This window comes from Haliaeetus leucocephalus, unplaced genomic scaffold (assembly GCF_000737465.1).
Source record: "Haliaeetus leucocephalus isolate CR32 unplaced genomic scaffold, Haliaeetus_leucocephalus-4.0 Scaffold255, whole genome shotgun sequence".
In the NCBI taxonomy this organism is placed as follows: Eukaryota; Metazoa; Chordata; class Aves; order Accipitriformes; family Accipitridae; genus Haliaeetus; species Haliaeetus leucocephalus.
In genome coordinates this window covers 336,230-363,172 of record NW_010972691.1, presented here as the reverse complement: position 1 = coordinate 363,172, position 26,943 = coordinate 336,230, and the positions used below count along the sequence as shown (strand labels likewise).

The following is a 26,943-nucleotide window of genomic DNA, read 5'->3' as shown; positions in this document are numbered from 1 at the left end:
TGTCCAGCTGAGGAGGGGGGAGTGATAGAACGGCTTTGGTGGGCGCCTGGCGTTCAGCCAGGGTCAACCCACCACAACATGTATGTGTTTTTGTTATCTGTGTGGGGAAGAATAGCCATGGGGATGACTTCTTTCCAATGTATCTTTAAAGTATAATGTACTATCTTTAAAATGTAGTATCTTTAAAGTATAATGTACTATCTTTAAAATGTAGTATCTTTAAAAGGTAGTCCCTTTAAACTGAGGAGAAACACAACAATTGTTGGCGCCAAGGTCCTCCCAGGTGGTGCTACTGGGTGATGGGCTGTGCCTGTTCTTTAGGTGAAGTCTGTGAATATAATGCCCTGGCTTGTTAAGGACCATTTTGATACCACTGTCAAGATGACTACGTACCTTGTGGCCTTTATTGTTTCAGATTTTAAATCCATCAGCAAAAATAACCAGTCATGGAGCTAAGGTAACTCTGTCTCATTTTGTCAGAGCTTTTTTGTGTTTAAGTCTGTGTGAATACATAATGGTTTACTTTTCAGTTAAATCATTGGATTTATGTATCTCGATGTTTTACAGGAACAAAAGGAGAGAATTAAATTGGTTTTGTAATTGGATGATGAGTTTGCATACTGAGCTTTGTTAGTTTCAGAAGATTTTGGTAACGGGCTTGCTTTTTTGTATCATTATATGCATTGGTAACGTACTTTGTTTCATGTAAGATTATATAATCAAGGGCAAGTGAAATACAGTTTTCATGGAGAATCAGCACTAAAATAAACCTGTGTCAGTTGAATGACCCTAGCATGGTAGGGGTGGAAATGGTAGAAGTCTTTGTAGGGGCATAGTGGTTCTGGTGGGTAAGTTTTAAAACTTGTGTTCCTAATTCTGATAATATTTTTATGCAAATGTTTTAGTAACTCTTGTATGAGAACGGTTAAGTGTGCTCTAGCGTCCCTTTTTGTGGTCATTTAAGTAACTGTGATGAAGAACAACTTCTGTCAGCTTTTGATGCTGGTATTGGAGGTGCTGCCTTCTTGTCTGCTGTAGATTTCCGTGTGCACAGTGCCAGACAAGATCAACCAAGCTGATTATGCGTTGGATGAGGCAGTGAAACTTCTAGACTTCTACGAGGATTACTTCGGCATTCCATATCCTCTACCTAAACAAGGTAAGTGTTAACTGACTTAATGTATTCGAGAACATTATTAAGCATAGAGAGTAAAATAGCAGTAAAAATCAGTAATTTAGAGTATTAAGACTAGGCAAAGTTAGGCTCACAGACTTTTAAACTGGCTGCTTCACAGAACTTAAGGACAGATTGAAAAGCTTCACTGAGAACTTCAAATCCTTGTGCTCTGTCTAGAGATTGTTTTAAAGTATGCTTTTGTGATTACATTTAAGAGAGCCCTTAGAAGCATGTGTGATACGTGTGCCTGTGTGGGAGCAATCAGGAAGTGGGATGAGCGGGTGAGCGAGTTCTTTATGGATTAAAATGATACTATTACTATTTTAATGTTTTTTCTAGGTTTAGCAGCTATTCCTGATTCTCAGTCTGGTGCTATGGAAAACTGGGGATGGCCCACATACCAGGAATCTGTGTTGTTGTACAGCCCTGAAAAGTCCTCAGCATCTTCTAAACTTTGGATTAGTAGTATGGTAATAGCCCATGAGCTGGTTCGTCAGGTGAGATTTGGGGAAGAATAGGGAGTTTGAATGAGCATGAGGAGGGGTCGGGGATGATGGATTCTGTGTGGGTAGGGGGATCTTGGAGCTATAAGCTGAAAATAGCTGCTTTGGCTTGAAGGTGCTCTTCTGTGAATCATGAGCATTGTTTCTGGTGAAGGAGTCCCGGCAGGCTGCATAGACGTGGAGGGCTGTAAAAGTAAATGTGTTCAGTTCGGCAGCTGCAATGCTGAGGGGCCTTTGCACCATTGTCAGCCCTTGAAGCTAATTGCAGGCCACCAAAATAGGAACATAAAAGTTTGGAAAGGTTAGCTGTTTCGTATGTGGCTCTCCTGCCAAAAGTGGTTTCTTTACAAGGTTTCTTGGTACTTGAGTGGAAGCCAGTGTTTTAGCGTATTACCATTAAAATGAGAAATGCAATGGGAAGACGCCAGAGCAAGCTGTATCACTACAAAAAGTTCCTTAGAGGTCAATAGCATACTATAAATGCAGTTTCTTACAGGTCAGTAGCAGCTTTTGTGATAAATTGTGTATTTAATTTCAGAAGCTCTTCCCCCCTCCCTCCCGCAGCGGTTTGGCAACCTCATTACCATAGAGTGGTGGAATGATCTGTGGTTAAATGCAGGGTTTGCAAAGTTTATGGAGTTCATGTCAGTCAGCACTACCCATTGAGAACTGAGAGTTGTAAGCAGCAGTTACAGTATTTTTATTTTGTAACTGCCTTCTGAATCCACTAGTTAAGGATAAAGATCAAGCAGATTTTTGCTGTGAACTACTTTTAAATTTCTGTTTGTGAGGATTATCTGATGTTAACTCTGAAGAGTAGGGATGTTGATTTACCTACATATACATGTTTTCAGGAACTTATGATGGAATTTAATGATTGCAGTGAAAGTGTATTCTTTTTTAAAAGACATTTAGACTTCCAAAAGTGTAAAGAAATTATTTTATCTTATTTCATCAAATAGGGTGAGACCTGAAAACACTAAAATCCTTCTACTAGCTTTATCAGAGGTCTGATACATGAAATTTGCTACCAAAGTGAGAAGAACAATGCATATGGGCAGAATTTTGCCATAGCACTGCAGTGGCATGATAATAGGGAAATTCACCATTTTGGGTGGGGGTGGGTTGGAGGGGGGTAATTTGTTTTGTGGTTACTGACCACTCTGTTGGAATGTGCAGGTGTCTTTAAGTCTCACTAGCTCAACTATTTTTAGAATCACAAAATGATAGAATGGAGTCACAGAATGGTTTGCGTTGGAAGGGACCTTTAAAGGTCATCTCGTCCAATGCCCCTCTGCAATAAGCAGGGACATCTTCAACTAGATCAGCTATTTAGGTTAGTTTAGAACACTAGGACTTATTTCGCTGTATTATTGTTTGGTGGGAGTTATGCTCTGGAATAAAAGAAAGATATGGTTTGCTGTCTTTGTATGATTTAAAGATCAAGTGGAATGGACTGAAAAGTGAATGAATAGGGGTTCAGTGGTCACACAGCAAAATGTAGTAGTAATATTTGGTTTTGCCTACTATTAGGAAGACTATTTCTTAAGGAGATGTTTTTATGCCATGGCAGTGGATACATTAAATTCCTCACAACCTTTATCTACTCCTGCAGAAGGTCCAGCTCAAATTTTAGAGATGTTTGATAATGTTTCTTATGAGAAGGTAAAATACAAAACTGTTACTGATTTCGGTTGTACTGCTTGTACTATACAGTTGTATTTTACTGATTTCACCCCTACATAGAATACCTGGCACATGGTATTAATGGGTTTATGACTTGAATAGTTCCTTGTCCAAAACACCTGGGTGGATTCAAATGGCAGTTGCCTTTTTGATTTCTAAAATGAGGAAGCCTTTACTTCCTCCATCTGTTCTGTAACAATTTAGTCTTAAACCATTTTGGGGGGTTCTTAACCCAAGGACCATTTTTCAGTGGAGCATTATACGGTGCTGGCTTGTATAGTAATTAAAAAAATAATAGTGTAACTTACTCAATCTGTGATATTTTTAAGAGTGATGATCACACAAACCCAAAGAAGTACTATTTCAATATACATAAAACTCAATTACTTTTTAATCAGAGACACATACAAAAGTGTACTGTTATGCAGATGAGTGGCATGCTGAAATTCTTCTGAAGCAAGCATCTTGCTAGGTAAGGAGTAGTTTTGTAAACACTTTGCCACTCTTTTTCTCAGGGATCTTGTATATTAAGTATGCTGAGGGACTACCTGACTGCTGATGTGTTTAAAGCTGGACTTGTGCAGTACCTGCAGAAATACAGCTATTGAAATAAAAAAAATGAAGATCCGTGGAACAGCATGATGAATGCAAGTATTCCTTATTTATTTTTTTTTTTTAGATTTCATCACTTCTTGTGAATGATGCATCTCTCTAATATATTACTGAAGACTGTGACCAGTACTTATGATTATGACATCAAAGAGAGATGACCAAAACTTTTTTTTTTCCCTTTCAGATTTGCCCTACAGGAGGTACTAACAAAAATGAACCACAAGCTGATGGCTTTTGCAGAAGAAGCCAACAGTCATCTTCATATCCAGTAAGCATCTAGTTTTTTATCCATCAGTATTTAGGAATTTGACACACGTATCTGTGCCTTCACGTTTATTCTGTGCCATGGCATTGATACGTGCACCTTCCAAAAGCATTCTTTGCCACTTAAGCATGGTTCTAGGGAGAGTGTAAGTTTCTTCTGTTCCATTGGAAATCTGTTTTTTTCTGTGATTGGACAGAAATTCTACTCCTGTGCCCAGGGCTGACTGAAAAACAGCAGTACTTCAAGAGTTGCCATTATCTATATGAAAGTGTGCACAAGAAAACCAGATGGAGACGTCATGATATCCAGTCTAAACATACCTCTGTAGAGTTTACAAATACCCAGCAGCTTGTACAGAGTTCTTACATACCCATTTCTGTTTCACTGTCAGCGTACTGCCATCTTCCACTTCTTTCATGTCTTCTTTTTCCCTTGCTACTAAAAACAAGCACTGGACTAAAGGAGAAACTCTTGATGTGAGGGCAACAATGGGCACTTGGACACTGCAGAAAGGTTTTCCCCTGCTAACTGTCACAGTGAGAGGGAAGAATGTCCACCTGCAGCAAGAGTACTACGTGAGAGGAGTAGATTCTCCTCCACCCACAGGGTAAACAAAATGGGGAAATCTCAGCACGCAAACGGAAATACTCTCGAATGGCAGACAGTGATGTATGCTAAGAGCTTTTACTGTTGTTTCTTAAGGAACGCACCCTGAGCTGTTTGGTCGTGAGTCTGTCCCTGTGTAGCCCAGGATCAGCAGTACTCATAGGCGTTGTTGGACGCTGCGTGCCTGGCCCAGGTGCCAGCAGCTGCAGAGCTGCAGCGCCTGGGCATCTGGGTGAGCAGGGTGAGCCTGCGCTGGAGACATGCTAGTGGAACTAGGCTGGAAAGTTCATATTGTGGCAGCTTCAGTGTCCGTGATCTGCCAGGCAAACTAAATGAAAGGCAGCAAGATGCATCTGGCACTGCACTGAAGTCAGAGGTGTGAGTGCAGCCTGTTGCTGCTACTGTGTGGGCAAAAGATTTTAGTCGGTGGTTAGACTGGGACAAGTTGGAGAAACTTTGGCGAAGTTCTTCCATTAAACAAAGCACTTCTGTTTTGCAGTAGGTACCTGTGGCACGTGCCACTAACCTACATTACCAGTAAATCTGACACTGTTCAGAGATTTTTGATGACAACTAAAGCAGGTAATTTCTTTGACTATTTCTGTGATTAATTTATTCAAAGTTTGTTTGCAAGCCTTTTAGTTTTGCAGGTTTTTTTCAGAATGGGGAACTGGAACAACTAGTCCCGGAGAAGCAAATACTTGTCAGCTCAATAATATCGCTGTAACGATCTCTTAATATTTTCAGAAACCGTGCTGCTGTGTTCTTTAAATCACTGAAATGAGAGTAACAGTATTACTGGGTATAGTACTAGGATGTGTTTGAATCACAAAGAAAAAAAGCAGTTACGCTTTTGTTTCCAGATGTTATTAACCTTCCGGAAGAGGTGGAGTGGGTTAAATTCAGGGTGGACACGAATGGGAATGGTGCACTATGAAGATGATGGGCAGGATCATCTGATCAACCTTTTGAAAGAGAACTACGCAGTGATTAGCAGCAAAGACAGAGCAAGTCTCATTAATAATGTATCCAGGTCATGAGGTAAGGCCTTCTGTCCAAGTCTGAAAAACATACTAATTCTGTATTTGTGAGTATATACCACTGAAGAAGGAAGTGTTGATAATGTATATAGTATTCATTAAATCTGCTTAAATAGACTGAGAGCATTTTTTTTTCTTGCTTACAGCAGTGTAAACCCAGGATTTCTCTTGATTACAGTGGACTTATCCAAGCCAGCTAAGTGAGATGTGTCGTGTTCAGTGGAACATGTTAATGGAAGGATGCCAGTGTGAAGTGATGGACTAGGATAATGTTTTTGCACCTGGAAAGGTACCGGTGCCATTTGTCAGTTAGAAACAAGGCTATTACAGTCATAAAGATGTGATGCAATGGTGATCGTGATTAGTCTTAGTTCTGTGGAGTGTTAGAAAAGGCTGTGTCTTAGAGGTGCTTTGCAAACAGTTGTGCATAGCCTGGCACAGAGACCTAAGGAACCAACAGGAGTAACTATGGGTCTGAGTGTATGGTGTTCAAGAAAGAGGGTACTGGGGAGAGCTGGAAGATAATTAAGATCAGAGGAATTTGAGGTGGCAGCTCACAAGGCAATGTCAGTGGGGCTAGCCAAGATTTTCATCTGGACAGCAGAAGAAAGGTCCTTCTAGCTTGAAAAGAGGAGAGTGAAGAAAGATTGCTCAGCATGTTCAAGGAGCTTAGAGAGGAAAGGAAGAAGGGACAACTAGAGATGCAAATTGGGTCAAGCAGGGTTCATTTTACGATGGATGACTAGAACATGCTTGTATTTTGAGGCAGAAGAGGCAGGTGAATAAGGACAAAATGAGAATGTGTGCAGGGAGCTGACATGGAAAGGAAGCAGAAAAAAGGTTTCGCAGAAGGATGAAAAAATGAACAGGGCGAGTGAGAAAAGACGTCTTGCATTTTCTCTGCTCTTAGAAGAAATCATTGAGAAGTGTCCTGGCAGAGGTAGAAGACAGTTTGCAAAGTCAGGTAAAGACAGTGAAGAAACAGCTGGGATTGTAGCTTTGAGGTTTACTGCAGGCTCAATATCTACATGTTGAGCTAGAAAGGTGTTGATGAGGAAATTATCTGAGTCATTGGATTCCTTCCGTATGTACGTGGTTTGTAGAGCAAAAGCAGTAGTGGGGAAAGAGCACGAGGGAGAGGCTGTGCTGGGATAACATTGGCATGTAAGAGATGGGGGGAAAATGTTGATCTTTAAATCTTTCTCTTACAGTCCATTTCTTACTGCAAAGATTAAATGCTAGGTTTCATAGCTTTTGTAGCGGCTCAGCCACATTTCACTCCAAAAACCAAAGTCAGAAGGGATTTGGAAATACCTATAAGGCTTTCCTATTTGTATAGTTTTCTGGAAAACTTTTGGCTTGGATTTTGCTTTTAAGTTTGCCTTTTAAGTTTATTTACAACTTGTTTATCCCCTTTCTTCTACTTCCTTAGAATTAAAAAAAATGGTCAGTTTCCAAAGCTTTTGATTTAACTTTATATCTGAAACATGAAAGACAAATCGTGCCTGTACTCCAAGGCATGAATGAACTAATGGCTATATACAGGCTCATGGAGAGGAGGGATATGGATGGTACAGAAAAACAGTTAAAGGTAACGTTGTAAGTATCTAGAACTTTCTAACTCTGCCTGTATCCTGTAAAACGCACTTTTAAATATATCTTTATTGTTACCTTATTTTAGGAGTATATAGTCAGTCTGTTTAAATACCTGATTGACAAGCAGTCTTAGCGTGATGAAGGCTTAGTGTCTGAGACATTGCTTAGGCACTCGCTCCTGCTGTTGCGTGCGTGCACAGGTACCAGCCATGCGTGGACAAAGCCAAAAGGTATTTTACAGAATGGCAGAAATCCAATGGAACCTTGAGGTCTGTTCTTTTTATTAATTTAAGTTACATTTAAGTTATTTATTAAGTAATTTAAGTTATATATTAATTCCAATTATTTAAGTTAATTCCAATTTAATTAATTACAATTTAAGTTAATTTATGAAAACAGCTAAACTTCAGTCCTTTCCACACTCTGAAGTGAGCTTCTTAGTTTTGTATCTTTTACTTTAGCTTCCCAGTGCCTTCACAGTTTGGTGCATAATATGTGTCCAGACTAGCACATACATCATGTGGCACTCCACAACTTGGGCTGTTAAAGATGTTCAGAAAAGTGAAAATAACAGGTATTCATTCATTTCTGTGTCTAAAGATTGACCTATACCCACTGTAAAAACAGGTAACTGCTGTTCATGAACTTTGCCTAATTTTTGTTTCTCATCATGACATAAGAACTCCCTAAAACACCCTCCAAAATGTCTCTGAGAGATTGTTTGGGGCAGGCCAAAGAAGACTGTATTGATATTTGACTGGGTGTAGTCATGAAAGGAATATACAAAAATAAAGAAAAAAAAAAAAAAAAGGGAATGCCGAGTCCAGAATTTCTGGGAGTCATTTCCAAGGCAGGAACAATACTAAGATACAGCCTGATACATTTAACCGTATCCTAGGCACAGGGATCGCTTTCTAACACACCTGAGGGACCAGTATTTTTTAATTGTCTGCTATGCCAGTTGATGTGTGACAGTGACATGGTTGTGTTTCTACATGCTTTATACAAATACTAAGTGGAGAGTAACTTGGTATTCAACTGCTTGCAGTTTGCCAGCAGATGTGAAGACAACAGTGTGTGCTGTTGGAGCACAAACATCCGAAGGCCAGGATTTCCTCCTTAGTAGATGCAGAATGCACTCTTTCAGTGTGGAGAGAGAGAACATGAAATTAGCTCTCAACCTCAGCAGAAGTAAGGACGAACTTCAGTGGTAAGTAGCTACACAGGAACAGAAATGTGTTTGGAGAAAATTTATGAATGCTGAAACAGGAAATAGAATTATTCAGAGTCTTGTTTTATAGCTTTTGAATTCCATGATGTATAAAGTACTTTACAGAGTTAATATGGTCATAGGAAGTGGCTGCACCTTTTCATTTCTGTGTTTTGGTGTCAGAAGTCAATGCGTTCAGAATTTGCCGTAACAAACTAGGACAAAATACAGTAAAACAGCTTTTCAGATACCTTATCTTTGCTTGGCAGGCTCTTCTTTATTTACCTTAGTCGTTGTTTTGATTACAGGTACATATGCTGTACATCTCTAATAAAAATTTGAGGTTTCCTGCTTTTAACAGAGCTGAGCACCACTGAGGTTTCCAGGTGTCAGCTTCAAACCATACTTTTTGTGAACCTGATTTCTGCCATTCGATGGGGGTGATGGTATGGGAAACTGATGTAGCTCTGTTCAGACATCACTGGAGACATATGTTAGCTGTTTTGTAATGTCACTATTTATTCTTTGCATTGCGCTGCTGTTCGGACACCTTAGTCGTGAGCAGCAGTGAGGTTCATATTAATTTGGAAATTGAGTAGGAGCAAAATGTAGCCTCATTTTTATCCTTTGTATTCAGAATACAGGTCTGCCAAGTAACTGTAATTGTAAAAGTAACAGAAATGGGAAAGATGGATGTGGTGGAGGAGTACATTGTGACAGGTTGGAAGTAACCCAGCAGAAATGATGTGTCAGGACCTTGAGAAATGTGAACTCTCTCTGCTATAGTACCAAATACTAAGGGAATGGTAATTTGTTAACTTTATCTACTGGTCTAAACAACTTCCACTTCTGTTATTAATTCTTAGGTTAATGGATCAAGGTCTGCATGGTGACATCATAAGAACTCAGTATCTTCCATTTATTGTTGTATTTGTTGCCAAAAACCTCATCTGGCTATCATCTACCTTGGACATTTTTAAAAGAAATTTGGGAGAAAGTTGTAGAAAAGTAAGGAACGTAAGCTGTTGTACTTCTCTCTCTACCCAATTGTACTTTAAAATTCTACTTTCTACAAAACCAGACATTTTCTGAATAGAGGTGATTTTTTTTTTGCCAGATTTGACGGTGTTCAAATTCCGTAGCAAGAATTGTCAGGGGAGTGACAAGCCAGTACTCAAGAAGGTCACAGCTTGCACAGGTAAGCCATTCAGATTCTGGTTTTAAAAAATAGTTGCAGTATAACTGAAATGAAAATTTGGATTAAATCTTAACAAGGTAAAAGCATGACCAGTTATGAAGCATTAGGGTAATGTCCTGCCTTTTCCTTGAAAAAAGATTATAGCGGTGATGAGTTAGATTTCTCAAGGGAGAGCATTAAGTCAATGACAAGGAGAAAGATGTTCTTTGTTTAGGCAGTGGGATTGGGTGCAGAGTGTGAATGTTTGTCTGCCAAAGCATTCATGGTTTACCTGCCTCTATTGATATTTTCTGCCCACTCTGGAAAGTAGTGGGGAAAAACAAAAGTAGGTGTTTTCACTGAGCGGACAGAAGAAAAATGCTGAAGGACAGTGAGAAATACACCACTGTTCTACATCTTCTATTCTGGGGAAAATCCTCCATGGTCCTGGATGTCATATATGATAATCGTTTTGTCTACTTATTCCACAATCTCTGTAAAAAACCCCAGACTGGTCAATGTGCAGATTTAGTGGCATCCCCGACAATTTCTTTTCAAAAGCTGCTGCTTTTGTTGCGAGTTTGAAATTTTCTGCTTTAAGGCAAAACACAGCCATAAGTAATGCAACCATAGTAAATATAAAGTGAAAGGATTTAGGGAGCAGTACATTGTGTTGCACTTAGTTCTCAGTCTTCATTTACATCTGAGTGGACTCTCACAGTGTGTCAATAGCAGTGTCTTGGCCCGTGGCACGGACTGCAGGGACCTTTCTGTGTCCTACCCAGAAATGTGGCCGCATCTCCTGTGGGGACCCATGGGACTTACGTACACATCTGTGGACACAAAGTCAGTATAAGGTTGAGAGAGAAAAATCCAGCAACTCCCTTCCTTGTATCCTATTGGTATCTTTCTTGTACTTTGTACAAGTATTTGCATCTTGTATCGTACTCATCGAGGTAAATTATCAGAAAATGATGTTTTTAATTTACACAATATGAACACTCACTGTATCTTTTGAAATTATCTGTCTACCATTAACACTAACTCAAGTCTGAGGTTGTATTAAGTTTCAACAATGAGCCTTGTGAGCAGGAGTGCTGCCTTTAAAAACAAAAAAAGGAAGAAAAAAAAGGTGAGGAGGGCATCTGCTAACACTTCCAGCAGCCACAGGGAGCACAGTGGCTTCCAGGGGTGGAAGCAGCCTCCAGATTCCCAGTGGCTGTATTCCCAGGTGCTTCAAGGATGAGACTAGTGGCTTCCCAAGCACTGAGGGACTCAGAGGGGGTTTTTTTTTAGAAAAACTAAAAAGAGGCACTGACTTCCCTGTGTAGGGAAAACGTCTGGAAGTACTTTACCATCAACACTTAATGCTACTGCTGCCTCTCCAAATGGGTTGAACGAGTGGCTCGGAGGCAAAGGTAGATGACTTTTACGGGGTCACTCTAAAAACAGCTGCGAGGTCTGGTGCCTGTCCCACCCCGTTGCCTGTATTAGCAGGAGCAGCCGTTTCGGCTCACAGTCTGGGACGTGAACCAGGTTTAATCAGGTGAAAATGTGTTGCGAGGCAGAGCAGCCATGAGGCAGAGCAGGGGATGTTCATTCTCCCCAGTGGCATCTGCACTGAAACGCTGCCGTCCTGCCTGTGGGTGCCGCGGCTTAAATGGCTGTAAGGGTTTGTTGAATGAGCAGGAACCGGACACATTCCCACAGACGACACTGACAGTTCTTTCAGCAGTGTTTTTTTTACAATTGAATTTGAAATGTAGTCTTCCTCAGCTTGTGAGATCCAGCTGCTATGAAACTTTTATAAAAAACTGTTCTTGGTGTGGAGTGGGGGGAGAAGAGGGGTGGAAGACCCAAGGTCAAGTTCGAGGATCACAGATTTCTTGCTGGTCTTCCTGTGCACCTGAGAGACATGGCTGTATCTTCATCAACTGTTCTTCCACATTTTTGTCCACAGGTGAAAGAATTCTTCCATTCTCTGGGGGAAGAAAGTGCACGGCTTCACTGTGTCCAGCAAGCTATTGAAACCATTGAGACAATATACAATGGATGGATCGAAATTTTGAGAAACTCAAAACAATGTTGCAAAACAACCATCTGTAAATTAAGGCACCTTGCTTATGTTTGTCAGAAATAACTGAAAAGCCGTGAAAATTCAGGGCTGGAGGGACAGCTCAGTTGTATAAATTAACTTCTGTGGAAGGACCTGCAAGGCAGCCTAATGCTGCTGCTCAGTATTTTTTCTCTCTGATGGTTGTGGTTTGCTGGGAACAGAACTACACCATTCACTGATCTTTTTCACCAGGTAATGCTTGTAAGAGAAAAGGAACAAAGAACATTGTACTGAGGTGTAGGGGAGGCTGGCTACTAGAAATCTGAAATACATTGCTTCTGAGAAAGCAGAAGGTACTGGGAGACAACCAACCAAGAGAAACTTTTCACCCGCAAATGCTGATCCTTTCGGTATCTTTCCTGCAAAGGTACAACTGGCAGCTCTATTGAATGCTGAAGTGCACTAAAGCTCTGGAGCAAAGCCACCTTTGCAGGTGTCTTTATTCTTATGCTTCATGTTTCCAGAGAGTAATATTTACAAACGTACTCCAGATCGAGCATCATGTAATTAAAAAAACCCCAAGTATCTACTGTAATTGCATCTGTCAAAGTACGAGAAAGCCTATGTCTGTGCAAGCTTTATTGTAGTCTCTCGGGGCTGGAGGTAGTTGGGGTGGTGTGGATGCTGCCCACGGGTGATGCCGAGTCCCAGCTGTGCTTCTGTCCCCTCTCCCAGGAGCTCTGCCCGACTCCTTTTGCTGCTGACGTAATACTTTGTGGGCACTGGTAATATTCTTGTGCTTTTAGGTCATGAGCACATATATTTCACGTACCAAAAGAAAGGTCAGTGAATTTTACTTTAGATTATTAACCATTGGTTTGTTCTAGCAGAAATTTTTACTTGGCATTATCCCCGATTCACCTAATTGAAATGCAACCATTGTCACATGTACTCACTGACATTTAAAAGGACAGACAGTCATTCATAATGGTCTTTGTATCTTACCTGTAGGGTAATGATAAGAATTGTAAGCTAATTGCTCTAAGGAGAGAAATTATTAGTATCATGTGCTTCAAAGGGACAGTTACTTATGAAAGCTAAGTTGAAATCTTGAAGGTGGGAGGTTTTTTTTGGTGGAGGGTATTTTTTTTTTAAAAGGCAGTGGTGAATGGCCTTCTGTTTGCTTGCAAAAACCTTTTATTTCTGTACAAAACTAGTCGTTTTGGTTTTTTTTAATGACCACATGTGCTTGAATACACTTGATTTCTTTGCTTTTAGAACCATGCCCTTGACATGATTCCACGGCATTTATTTCCTCTGCAGTTCTGACCTGTCTCAGTTTCCTCACCAATATGCTGAAGCGGCCAGAAACTTTAACAAAGACTTGGGGAAAAAATGCATAATCTTGGAACTACTCGTAAGCTTTTGACTGTGCCTTGCTTGCTCTTCTTGTAACTAGAAATTACACCTGCCCAAGAAGTTGAAACCTGCTTCATCAGAGTTCAGAAAGGCTGTCGAGTTCTGCTACTGAGGGCAAAAATCTCTGTCACAGTGTTGCAGAAAATACCTTTTCCTTTTGCTCGCCATATCCTTTTATGTACAAGGCACCTTCTACCTCTTAACTCCTTAAGGGAAAGAGGAATTCTGAGTAGGTTGTGCACAGCATTTTCTGAGATTTCAGGTGTTGTTGACTGTTGCTTGCTTTAAAATGTTTTCGGAGCTGAAAAGGCAATTTAACAAAAAAATCTTTCTACGTGATTCTAGATAAAGTACTTCATTTGTGTCATTTTGTACATTCATTTCTTTTGCTGTTGTGAGCAGTAATTTGCATTGCTCTTTTCTGCATTAATTGTTTAATCTTAAGTAGTTTCTCAACTTTGGAGAAAATTTAGTAGAATTCCTAGTATACCACAGTCCCCTTCTGGCTCCACTTCCCACCCCACCCACCTTTTTTCTTTTTTCTTTTTTTTTTTTAATTGAGGAAGCATCAATTAGCCAGTGTGTATCCTGATGCCTTGCAGCCATCTCTACGGAACAAAGGGAGCATCAGAAACAGGTATGTTGATATGTCATTTATCTCAGCACAATAAATTTCAGCGATCGAGCTGTATGAGCAGACACACAATAAACATGTGGGACTTCTGTGCGCTGTGACAGAAGCGCGCTTGCAAAACCAGAAGCACGCAAGACTGAACTGCTTGCCTGCACAGTCCAGAGAGAATCTGAACAGGTACAGGCTATGGAGGTGCCTTTCCCTCCACCTCCTGGGCTGCTCCACAGCCTCAAGAACTCCCGTTAGGCCTTGGCCTTTGTGTAACGAGTTGGGTGGTTAAGTGGCCCTTGACCGTGCCAGGAACTCTTGCATGGCTAAGGCACGGAGCGGCACTGGCCGCACCAAGAATTCCTTTTGCCTGGCAGACGTGGAGAATGAGAGTGGGAGCAGTCATCCCCTGCCAGCCTTGGAACATCCCTTTTGTCTGGCTCATAGCTCGAGTTAAACAGTGCCAGTGTTTCTGGAATTCCAGTAATTTGCTGCCAACTAAAGCCGATCATCTCCCAATCCTATAAACAGTGGTACCAAGTGAGGCCCTCGGAGCTCTCCTGGGCTGCAGCGGGTTGCGACCAGCCGCTCCTTCTGCGGCCGATGCCTCTCAGAGCTCACAAACTCTCCAGCTGGCAAAAATCAGAGGACCGTCAGTGAGAGCCGACAACAGGAACTGGGCTGATGCCCTCTGCTCCTCAAGCCTCAACCCTTTGCCCGTTGAGAAAAATGCCGAGACATTTCGCATGAATATTTCACTGAACTCCAGGGGAATTTTTAACAGGTATACCTCTGTTTATGTATCTTGGTGTGTGTGCGTGTGTGACTTGACCCAGGTATCCGACAGCAAGTATAGTATAAATACTGCCCTTTTGAATCTGTAACTGTCACTGTTGTGATTGCAGTAAATTCTATTGAATCACTCTGTAAATGTTAAAATCACCAAATTCTGCTAAATTTCGTAATTCACCACAAAATGTGAATGAACCTCAGACTGCTGCTACACACATAATCCCTTTAGATACAAACCGTTACCCAGGTCTGGGACTAGGAGTGGATCCAGCTGCCCCTAAGCTCCATCAGGCGTTTAGAAATCAAGGGTCTTCCCTGAACCTCATGACTCAACAGGAGGGTCTCCCTTACCTTTTTGCCCCTCAGACCTCCGCGCAAATCATGAAAAATAGATTCTAATATTTTCCTTTGCATGTTTCTCCCTTACCCTTTTGCATCTTTGGTCTCTGTATAAATCATTCTCGTTTTGATTCCAACTTGATTTTTCTTTGTATGCTTCATCCATGTATTAAGTAATAGAGTGAACCTTGCCATCGAAATTTGTGAAGTCACACTTTTGTAAATTCCTATTAAATCACTTTTGCCAATACCTTTGATGGTGATTCTTTAAGGGGTCCAAACCACTCACTCAGGACACAGGGATGCTGGGCAGGGTTCACATGCTTCATTAAAACATAGTGTTTCTTCTGTCGCCTGAGAATGACTGTTAACCACTTGTATATTGTACATTTCAACAAATACTCTAATTGGAATTTTTCAGCAAAATAATCACTTTGTCTCTTGTACTTAGGTCTTAATCTTTTAGCTGCTTCCCTACGCAATGGGAGCCCACAAGTTAAATTTGGTCCTAGTTAACTGTGACACAGCTTTGAAAACCAAAGGAAAGGGGAAAAACCTGTAGCTGGATCTTGATCAGATTGTGAGGGCCTTCGTGAAGCACCACTGACAAGTATTTTGCAGGTTTTTTTTAAATGCATTGTATTGTTTCAATATCCCAATGTTTGGGATTTTTTAATTATTTCTAGGATTTCTTTTGTCTTACAATAGCTATTCAGATAACAGCAGTAATAAATGAAAAGTTACAAACACCGTAATGCATTCTTAAAAACTTTTATTAGTGTGACACAGGTTCTCTGTACAGACTGTGAAGTACAGTCAAAAGTCTAAATATCCCCAACTTAAATCTCCGGGCTGTCTCCATCTGCAACGCTACATACTAGAGTCTGATTTTGGTATCAGTACAAATGTTGGTATGACCTTCCTCTGCAAGCTAAAGGTGAAGCAGTATGTGTATAAGGATGTGCAAAAAGATGCTTTGCAGGTTATGAAGACAGAGGAAAACACTTGGTGCACCTCAGTCGCGACAGCCCTGTCTGCAGCAGGCTTACAAGAGGCGCCTACTCGTGCCTGTTCTCTTGCAGAGCAGGTGAATGTGACGTTGTTCCTTGCAGCATTAACTTCTGCCCTATTTCTGCACTCCAGAAGGGAATGCGAGGAACAGAAGCAAGGACTAGAAACAGTGCAAAGTAAGATAAAAAAAAAGTCCGCCTGTTGACCTGAACTTCTCTTTGATCTCTGCTAAGGCTCATGTACCTTCTTTATTTCCTCTTCTGTGATGGTAACGGTATCATTGTTACACTAGGATTTGTATTTGTTCAGTCCAGGAGACTCCTGAAATTACGAGATAACAGTACAGATACGATTGGAAAGAAACAAAAAGCCACTAAAATCCTTATCTGGTGTTTTTGTTGTTTTAACTACAGTTAAGACAGCATCCAAAATACTTATTACTGGATGCGCTTGATGAAACGGTTAATCCCCAGTTTCTCATTCTTTAGCTACCCACAGCTTACTTATGGTTTCCTACCAGGAACTGGCTTGAGAAAAGACTGCACAGCCAGGTGAGGTGGGCTGAGGATAACTAAAGCTCATTATATTCCAGAATACTTAATGCATTCACTGCAATGTTAAAAATGCTAGCACATCATACAAATTTTTCTGAGATTTACAGGCACTACGTGGAGATTATGTGCAAAAGTTTGCAGATTTTTTTGGCATTGCTATTCATTTATGAAATATATTTCTTGCAAATATAAAGCATTCTTTCCCTCTGAAAACTGAAGAAATTACAAAAAAGTTGAAGTATATGAGTATAATAAAATGAATGGCTAGGGGGGAAAAAAACCCAACACCTTAATCTACTACTGGGAAAGAAGAAAATATGAAAAAAGTCCAGCAAGTATCGCTGTACAAAAACCACCCAGAATAACCACATGCTTTTTGCACCAGCTTTTGTTCTTCAGGAATATTTATCCACCAACAGAAAGAAGAGATTTAACATGATGCACCAATATCCTGGGGGGAAGAAAAACAAAAAAAAGTTAGAGTGCTTTATATTCTTTAAATTGGAAAAAAACCCCCACAAAATAAATCTGGGAAGAATTATTGGAAATATAAGTCTCTAGTGGCAGAAAGAAATCCAGGAAGACTTAATATCACAAGAGATCAGGTATTATTTGGAAGTGATACTGCAGCTAGGGTAGCAGTCCACTGCAGATGGGCAGTAACGATGCATCTTTCTCTTGCCCATTCAAAGTCAGTTGCCAAATCTTCGCAGGACATTTCACTGCATATAATTACTGACACTCTCAGAGAAGCCAGGACTGCCTCTGCTGCCAGAGGAGAGAGGCTCCTCTGCAGGTTCTTCAGAAAGCCAGAACTCAGACCCTGCTGGCTCGCACGTGGGTGGATGGTGCCGAGCGCTGGACATGCCCTTGCCTATCTCCTCCAGACTCTAGGAGACCCTCCAGCCTGAAGCACTTGTGTCAAGCATCAAAGTAAATACTTCCATGAGCTAATGATGATGATGAAAGACTCCCATTACTTACCCTTACGTTAAGGGCGTGATTGAGCTAAGTACAAAGAAGTATGTGGTGGCAACGGAACATGTGCAAAGAACAAGGCTGTGTTTGTGCCGGGAAAGCCGAGAGTGGAACACTGATATCTGGTCTACCTGCCAGCTTAGCTGTGGGGCTTTGTATATCTGTTCTGCACCCTGTTCCAAAATTAGCCTGGTGCAGAAATAACGACATAAACTCACTGTCCTAAAGATAGAAACACCCAGCTGAAATGTGCTTGGTCTTCATTACTCCATAAAAAGGTCTTACTAGGGAAGCGGTGTGTCATGCCTTGCAATTCTTCGTTACATAAACCTAAAGGAATTTAGCTACATGAAGTAATTCTGTACAAACTGTATGGACAAAGGGTGTGGAGAAAAAGTTAAGTCCTCTTCTGCCTAGGAACACCAAATTTCAAAGTCATTCCAAGCACTGTGTCTAACAGCGTCTCTAACCATGTCTTGGTTCAGCTGAAAGACTGTCAATAAAACTTAGCTTTAATAACACTAGCATGAGTTGTTTGTGGTAGTTCAGAGAAGAGAGAGGAAGAAATCTCACCCCAAAATGTTAATGTTTAGCTTGTTTTCTGCTTCTCAGATTTGCTGCTGGAGGACTGTCCCTTTGCCTAAAAAGCAAGAGAAGCATGAGATAGGAAGCTAAAAATCTGAAAAAAACCCAAAACCCCCCAAAACCCCAAAACCCAGTGACACATACTCATCAGAAATCACAGTTCAGACATAAACAGGATCTGTACTTGAAATGCAGAAAGTTTAGCAACAGTATTTATAACTTCTGTTTTGTATATGTATTTTCATGTTTCTACCATCACTTACTTTGTTTCAGATAAAGAGGGCTGTGACTGACCTCTTCACATCCTATTTCTCAACATCCATTTACTCATGCTAGTGATCCAGTCACAACTTGGAACATTAAAAAAATACGTCCTTCTGAAGAGGAGCTAAAGACCACCCCCTGCTTTTACATCAAGAATTGTAAGACAAAAGGCATGTGTGGCAATTTCGTAATAATGAAAAATCCCCTCACACTTGAAATGTGAAACATAAAATTTCCAGAGCAGTTATTACCATCTGATTCAGGCATCTACCTGCATGCATCCTGGGAGAGAACAACGTGATGGGAAAAGTTTCACCCTCACCTAAATCCATTCTCTGTATTTCTGGATGACAAGAACCAAGCAACCTTTTTTTTTTTTTTTTTTTTTTTTTAATATAGAAACAGCTGCCTTCTTTTTCCCACCAGATTCATTCTGCATACTTATTTATGAATGTATGTAACTTTTAATTCATTATTTTAAAATAAATTATGATAATAACTTGAGAAATGGATGTGTGGTTGAAGGAGTACACTCTAATCACTTTTAGAATGCTGTTATTTAAAACTGGAAGAAAAGACAGAAGTGATGGGGATCCCGAGTCAGCTATAGGCATGCGAAGTGTGACTCTCAGATCAGCAAATATGGGAATGAGAAGGCTGTGCAGCATGCACTGAGCCTCCTGTAGAAGACCACACTCTCTCTGAAAGAAACGTATTTTAGCCCCTGTTTATTGAAAATTTCCCTTGAAATAGACAGGTGCTTTTCTCCTATGTACATGCTTATAAAAATGGATCAAGTTCAATCTATTAATGTAAAACTCTCCCTGAAGTAATATTCATGTATTATGAATCCAAAATCCAGTTGCCCATCTTTCATGTTCATAGTGTGTGGTAACTATGAATGTCCATATTATAGTATGTATGTTTTTACCGTTTTAGGGTCTTTTGGTTTTCCTTTACCCTTTGGGGTTGGTTTAGTGGTGATGGTTTCCTTTCCACTTTTGTCCTACACTCCAAAGAAAAAAAAATAATTACAGTTACAAACAGAATAGAGAATTGATGGCTCCTGCTTTTTCACCTGCCATAACACATTATTTAAATGTGGTTGCTAAGGTGGGAGAGAGCTCAATGCAGGATATGTGCATGTAATTACTGCCTGTAGTCCACAGCATGCTGGAATCTGGAGCCTTGTTTAACACTGGGGAGACTAGAGCACCAGAAAGCATACACTGATAAAAAAGCTGGTATGTATGGGCAGATTTACTACAAAGCAGTAACGCAGCAGCAGAAGATTTAGCTCCGAAGTTCATAACCAAACAAAACAGCACTTAAAACACCAATAGTTTGCCTTAAGCCGCCTGAGGATTTCATGTCCAGGGAAGAACCTGGGGAAGCACTGCAGTGGTCAGAAGAGCAATTTGGAAACACAGGTATTTCCTCCCAGGAAATACATCTGATTTTAACTTCAGTTTCGAAGTTGCTTCTTCTCTGCCCTCCAGGAGAGGAACAAACACAGCATAAAAGCACAGATGATCATAATCAATGTTTTCACTATGGACAAACTTATAATTCGCTCTTGGTAACTGGGTGCCTTGTAGGATAAGCTTAAGGAAGCTAGTGCAGAATTTCACTGGAGAACTGGTTATGTATGCTTCCACAGCTGTGTCTGTCCAAGGGATTTAATTTTTGACTGCTAATATATTGGTTCTGTCAAAGATCTTGTAAATTTGAGCTTTGTTTTTTCTTTCTCCTTGCAGGAAGCAGGGAGGTCACAACCGCAGGAAAAAGGCAGGGACGGGCTGGCAGGAGTCAGTAGCAGATGAGAGGCAACTGCAGCTGCTTTACCCAGCTGAGTACAAAAGCTACTCACCATTCAAAACAGTGTGTACCATACCCTCTGCCTGCAAGTGAGGGACCAGGGCATAGGATAGAACATGTCACATCATAGAAGGGTTTGGGTTGGGAGGGACCTTTAAAGGTCATCTAGTCCAACTCCCCTGCAATGAGCAGGGACACCTTCCACTGGACCAGTTTGCTCAGAGCCCCATCCAACCTGACCTTGAATGTTTCCAGGGATGGGGCATCCACAACTTCTCCGGGCAACCTGCTCGAGTGTTCCATCACCCTCATTGTAAAAAATTTCTTCCTTGTATCTAGTCTGAACCTACCCTCTTTTAGTTTAAAACCATTACGCCTTGTCCTATCACAACAGGCCCTGCTAAAAAGTTTGTCCTCATCTTTCTTACAGGCCCCCTTTGAAAAGCTGCAGTAAGATCTCTGTGGAGCCTTCTCCTCTCCAGGCTGAACAACTCCAACTCTCTCAGCCTTTCCCCACAGGAGAGCTGTTCCATCCCTCTGACCATTTTCGTGTCCCTCCTCTGGAGCCGCTCCAGCAGGTCCCTGTCTCTCCTGTGCTGAGGACCCCAGAGCTGGATGCAGAACTGCAGGTGGGTCTCACCAGAGCAGAGCAGAGGGGCAGAATCCCCTCCCTCGACCTGCTGGCCATGCTGCTTTGGATGCAGACCAGGATACGGTTGGCTTTCTGGGCTGCAAGCGCACATTGCCGGCTCACATCCCACCTTTCATCCCCCAGTACCCCCAAGTCCTTCCCTGCAAGGCTGCTCTCAATCCCTTCGTCACCCAGCCTGTATTGATACAGGGGGTTGCCCTGACTCAGGTGCAGGACCTTGCACATTAATTTACTTGACAGCAAGCCTCCTTTCTGCTTAGCACAAGCTATAGAGTAAGGGAGCGAATGGCTAACAGGAGGGAGTTACTGGTTCTTAGCTAGTTTGAGCACTTGTAGAAACAAAAGGAGTCCATGATTTTCACACCGATATCCCACCAGCTGCCCCAGAGCACCCTTGGGCTCCTCTGCCAAGGAAGCACGTAAGGTGACCGTAGTGGCATGGTGGATGTCTCGAAGCCATACAAGACCTCTCCCTCTGTCCAAACTCAAGGTAACAAATGCTGATTTAAGAGCAAGCAGAAAACACGTCTGACAGTCATTCTCCTCACATGTGGACTAAACCTTCGTCCCCTCCTTCACACTCTTTTCCAGCACAACCATCCTTTCTCCAACACCATCCTCATGTTGGTGACCTCCAGATTTATGCAGCTTCTGCTGCTAGTTCATTTCATATAGCCTCGCATGTGCAGCACTTTGCTGGGTCAAGTCTGACAGCTGTCTGTCAGCTGTGTTTAAGATGATTATATGACAAATGCATGCTCCATTTCTCACTACAAGACCTCACCAGTCCATTCCTTCCTCACCTTTCTCATCAGCTCTACTATTTTCCCTAACACAGCTAAAACTTTTTTCTACTCCTAGCATTTCTCTCTGCAAAACCTTCTTGAACTGTTTTTCTGTTCCAGCCTACAACTATTGCTAGGTAGTGCATGCAATCATTGAAGAAAGATTTCCCTGCTTCTCTACAATTTTTGGACTCTCTAATCTGGACAAAAACTGTTACCACAATTCTCTGCTCCACTTACTTCTCCAAACCTGTCTTACCTCTCTAGAAGACTCTAAATACCACACACCTTCCTTCTTCCAAACATTTAGTATACAGCAAGACGCATCAAATTTCCATTATAGCAATAAGACAATCACTGCATCTGGACAGCATCTTCCAAAGAGGCTAGCTCTAAACCTAAACTGAGCTACTGCAAAGAAAAGTGAGGAACTTCAACAGACTACTGAAAAACTGTTTATTTTGCAAGTTATTAGCAGAAAATGTCCTACCTTTGAGTGCTGTGGTTTGGCAGGAGCCTTTGTACAAGTATCAAAGTCACCTGACAGGGCATCAATAGCTGCAGAGTCATCTGTAGGCTTCTGCAATAAATTTAATTCTGAAGTCACACAATATGCAATACATCCCACAGTCAAATTAATGTTTCAGGAATTTATGTCTGCTTTAAATATCCCCTTCTTAAAAAAAAACATACCTGAGCTCTACACATATGTTAGAACAGAGATGTCTATTTGATGTTTCCAAGATACACGATTTCTTTGAATGCTGGACCTTAATGTTCATAGTGTAGTTGTGCATAAAACCTGTATTTACTGCGAAGACTTACTCTTCACAAAAGTTTTACTTTACTTTACAGTGTCCACACTGTTACTGTTACCTACTGCATTCAATAACATTTAGGAGAATTTGCAATGCATCACACCTTGAGCCTACAATGACAGTACTTCAAAGAAAAGATCAGAGCACACAGCATGAAACAAACACAGAACAAAAGTATCAGAAATGTTACCTTTTGTTCTTTGTGTTTCACATCATCCTTTGCTGTTGGCTTTACTGGTTCACCCTTGGGAAGAAGAAAAATTACATCCTCATTTTGAACTGGTCAGGTTAGTTTTAAGATACAAGTACTTACGTATGACATTGGGAGTTTACAGATTACCCATAAAGTTGCACCGTTCTGAACGGATTTCTTTCTTTCTCATGCTATGTAGTCAAAGTCAGATCATGATGTGTTTTCATGGTCTGTTACTTTGACTACGTCTGCGGTATCATCTTTCTATCCTTGTAGTGTACTGTAAAAACAGCTTCCTGATCCACAAAAGATCAAATCACTGTCAGAGCAGTCACGTGCTCCAGTGAATAGCAGTTTTACAGGGTTTTAGGTATACCACCAAGGTAATACCTGTATGTGCAGTTTGTCCCCAAACTTGGAACGAAACTACTTGGAATGAATAAGTGTTATTACCCACAGTTTGCAAGCTTCTCCTGTTTAAAAGCAGACTATAGAGCCAAGCCGTTTAAAGGGAGACACTCCATTTTTTCACCTGGTTTTCTGGAGCACCTAAAACACTGAGCCAGTGTAACTAGAATCTATACTGCTAAATCTCCAGCATATTGATTGCTACTGGGTGGTTCAAAGTGATTTTTATTTGTTCAGATTGCCTAATTAAAAAAAAACCAAAGCAAACCACAACTATTTTTTTCCTTTGTTTTTTTTAATTAAATGCATGCAAGGATATACAGAGCTACTCTGTAAGTATAGGGTATTTAAAAGCTTAACCCAAACACATTAATATAGTACACAGATTTACTCACTTATTCAGCTTCCCTGTTCTTCTCGTAATTCCAAAGAGGACAGACTGGCTCATATGCACAAATTTCTGGTGTTGCAAATAAAAACTAACAAAGCTTTTCCTTACCTGCTCACCTGACTCCAGAAGTTTTAGATAGTCAGGGGGGATAGTATCATCTCTTTCTCCAAGTTTGTCTCTGTGTTCAGATTTAGCCTTTTCCTGAAAGCATTTAATTTATTAGTAACTTTTAATACTGATGTTAGAAATATCAGCAAACAGTACGTCAGAGTGCTCATTGAACTTAGGACAGATGCCTTTTTTGAATTTAAAATTTTAAAACTACCAGAAAAAAACCCATATATTTATTTCATTATGAAGTGTGTTTCATGCCTGAAAGTTCTAAACTACTAGCTCTCAATAAGTGTTCACATTTAATAAGTTAAATGTGTATATATATAATATACAGCAGCATCCCAACATTAAAAAAAAATAATTATGTCAACTTTCAATTCTGCTTTTCAACAATATGACTAAAAGGAGTCATTCCACACTTCCGCATCAAATCTCATCCATGCACTGTAGCTTTAACACAAAGCTGATGTTCCTGCAATGTCTCACCTGTGAATGCATCTGAGAACCTTTAGCAGAACCCAGGGCACTTATCCACCTCACACCCAAACTGATCAAGAGTGGCCTGTATTTCCCATCAGACTTAGGAGCCAGAGTCAGTTTCAAATCCAACACAACTAGAAGGCAGAGCACCACAAGCTCCTGAAAACTGCATCAAGGAGGGAAGCATTCCTTCCAGTATGTTTATATTTCAATCTATGCTGCTTTGATTTCTGGCAAACATACCAGAAACATGCCGAACAAGACACCTGGTTTAGATACAAGTAGGTTCTTAAGGATATCGCTGAAGAATATTTTTGTATTTGTTAACACAGACATTTTAAGGATATCTTATCTTTTATTTTGCATTTTTTGAATATAAGCATTTTCCATGCCTTTGTAAAGAACAACACATGAAGAAAGCTGGGCTCCTACAGCTCCACGGAAGCACAGGAGCTGCTGAGATCTCACATCTCAAATGTTTGCTCCCTTGCTATGGCAAGGGACAACGCTACCCAGACTGTATAAACGCGTTCCTAAGGCAGCCAACAACCTCCACAATGGAGCCTGGCCTGAGATTAGAAATCTCCTTCTAGATTCCAGCCTAAATTTATTCATTGGCAGCTTATGGTGTTTTTTATCCCCAGTAATGTCCTTTACCTTAAGTATTTCAGTTTACATTTTGCTATTACTACCACTATTATGCAGAAATGCATCTGATTTTCTTATTAGCAGAAGGGTCTTTTTACAATTATACGAAGAAAAACTGAATGAAGACAAAACAAGCAGAAACAAGTAAGTTAAAAAATGGGACTGATTAAATTAACACATCTGTTGATGAACTTGGTATTTGGGGGGGTTATAGAAGTCAAAGTTTGACAAAAAGAAGGCCACAAAATTAATATTAGAAACAGAGGCCAGAGAAGACATCTGAAAAATAATTAGAATAATGACAATAAAAAGCACTGAAATCAAATTACTGCAAACTTCCTGTAATATTTCAACACCTACCTCCAAGCGGCTAAAGTGTATTAACTAATTCAACATTTGTCACAAAACACACAGTAATGCAGCTGACTGAAGAGTGGTTGATATGCCTACACGTAGGACAACACAAGGGTATGGGTTTTTTTCCTAGTAACCTTCCTCCTACATCTGAAAAAATCACGTCATATACTCCTACAAGTATAGAATTATTGCAGTATACCGTTAAAAAAAAAAATTCTCTAAGAAGTAAGGTAAGTATCTCAGATTTGGGGTTTTTTTGTTGTTGTTTTTTGGTTTTGTTTTTTTTTTTTTCCCCCAGACTGCATAAGTTTCAGAATGTCTTTTGTTACCTTTACTTTATCCACAACTGGTTTGTTTTCATCAGGGTCAGGTTCCCTCTCTCCCAGGGAATCGGACAGGAGATCCAAGGCTTCATCCATCTCTTTTCCTCCCTAACAAAGTATAAACACATTCATGAAAGCAAATCTGCTGTAAAAATAATTTAATTCAGCAAGCTAATATAAGTACTGACTAATGAACTGTCAACTTCAGTGAACAATGAACAATCAGCTCTCCCTTTGTAATTACAATGTAGTGCAATAGCTGGGGAAAAAAATTACAGAATATTTAGACCTCCAGAAAACATAATTTCAAGAAGGGGTTATGGAATTTATTTTAATGGCTTTCTTTTGTTACACATAAGCCTAACTGATCTAATGAGCACAGTTCTATGAAAATATTGTTTTTTGTAATTGCCATTCATTTTGCAAACATCATTATCACTGCAGATTAGCTGCTAAGCAAGTGTCAATCTGAATTAAAACTTATTAACATTTTTATCTTCACATTATTTATGGTCTTTTGCTAATTTACACCAGTTTTATTCAAACACGAGTTAGAAAAAAAAGCCCTTTTAAAATCAACTAAAACCCAGGTGGGAGGAGCTTTGTATTCCCCTTTCAAATTAGGCTGGCAACACTAGAGGGAGCTCCCACTGCACAGATCAAAATGGAGAAAGACTGAGCCAGCAACATTGCCACTAAATGCAAAGCAGGGAAGTTCTCCTGGTATTAAAATGAGGTCATGGCGCTGCCTGTCCCGCCATTAACCTCGAACTCCTCCTCTTAGAGGCTTAAAAGATGACTTTGCCACTACAGTAATGACTACACTGTTATTATTTTAAATGTTCTCATTACCTAACCAGGAAAAGAAAGGTGTGGTTCGGCTAAAGGCCCAAGCCTAAAAATGGAACCACTTGCACATAGGTAACTACCCGCATCAACCCATAGCAAGGAAATGCACACATTGTCTGACGTCCTCAGTAACTCTGGAGGAATCAGCACAGGACTGGGCACTTCCTTTTCCAAGCACAGGTGAGGAGGTTTCAAAGGCAGGCTGAAACATGACAGCGAGCAGAACTCGGACAAAATGGGCACACCAGTCTTTGCAGTCAGTTGAACATGAAGTGTCCAGAAACTCACACTTTTTCACCCCCAGAGGGAACATTTTCCTCCCCCCAATAGCCAGTGATAGCAATAAATTATTCAACTTTGCAACAGACTATATTAGTAAAACTGGCCGGGTCATGCTCCTCTCTCTCTTCACTAGTCAGTTCTTAGTTTGAGATCAGGATCTACAGAAGAGGTTGCTTACTGAGGTAGAAGCTAGAGGAGCTGCTGAGTGCACTGAAGAAACTGTTGCAGCAGAGATAACGTCTGAGGAATCTGCAGGCTTTTCACCCTCCTTGGTTTTCTGAAACAAGACACAGCATTATTAATAACACAAGGACTAAGAGAAAAATATGCATC

General features: G+C 40.6%; 2 protein-coding genes across 8 annotated transcripts in view; one reads left to right on the top strand and one right to left on the bottom strand.

Moving 5' to 3' along the window:
• Positions 1-321: 321 nt before the first annotated feature.
• On the top strand, positions 322-11,978 carry ERAP1 (endoplasmic reticulum aminopeptidase 1; the record flags this gene model as incomplete). The annotated part of the gene is given in 22 exon segments (XM_010568772.1): positions 322-432; positions 434-457; positions 1,039-1,159; positions 1,517-1,674; positions 2,245-2,358; positions 3,214-3,345; positions 3,882-4,013; positions 4,163-4,246; positions 4,693-4,850; positions 5,352-5,431; positions 5,713-5,770; positions 5,772-5,882; positions 6,095-6,101; positions 7,322-7,480; positions 7,571-7,667; positions 7,670-7,754; positions 8,534-8,695; positions 9,562-9,640; positions 9,642-9,705; positions 9,814-9,893; positions 11,833-11,905; positions 11,908-11,978. Coding segments are annotated over 22 exon segments (2,160 nt in total), but the record flags the coding sequence as incomplete, so codon positions are not given.
• A 3,920-nt stretch (positions 11,979-15,898) lies between these two features.
• Positions 15,899-26,943, bottom strand: part of CAST (calpastatin) — a 59,852-nt gene continuing 48,807 nt past the window's right edge. For 4 of the 7 annotated variants that reach the window (XM_010568770.1, XM_010568766.1, XM_010568767.1 and 1 more), the window contains 8 exons: positions 26,789-26,887; positions 25,486-25,587; positions 23,666-23,758; positions 22,756-22,809; positions 22,238-22,327; positions 19,424-19,503; positions 18,217-18,283; positions 15,899-17,116 (listed from right to left, as the gene is read on the bottom strand). In XM_010568770.1, the coding sequence (XP_010567072.1) occupies positions 18,226-18,283; positions 19,424-19,503; positions 22,238-22,327; positions 22,756-22,809; positions 23,666-23,758; positions 25,486-25,587; positions 26,789-26,887 (576 nt within the window). In that variant the 3' untranslated portion in view covers positions 15,899-17,116; positions 18,217-18,225. Of the gene's footprint in view, positions 17,117-18,216; positions 18,284-19,423; positions 19,504-22,237; positions 22,328-22,755; positions 22,810-23,665; positions 23,759-24,157; positions 24,418-25,485; positions 25,588-26,788; positions 26,888-26,943 lie in introns of those variants that run through there. The other 3 variants (XM_010568771.1, XR_774428.1, XR_774429.1) reach the window with 3 other exon arrangements.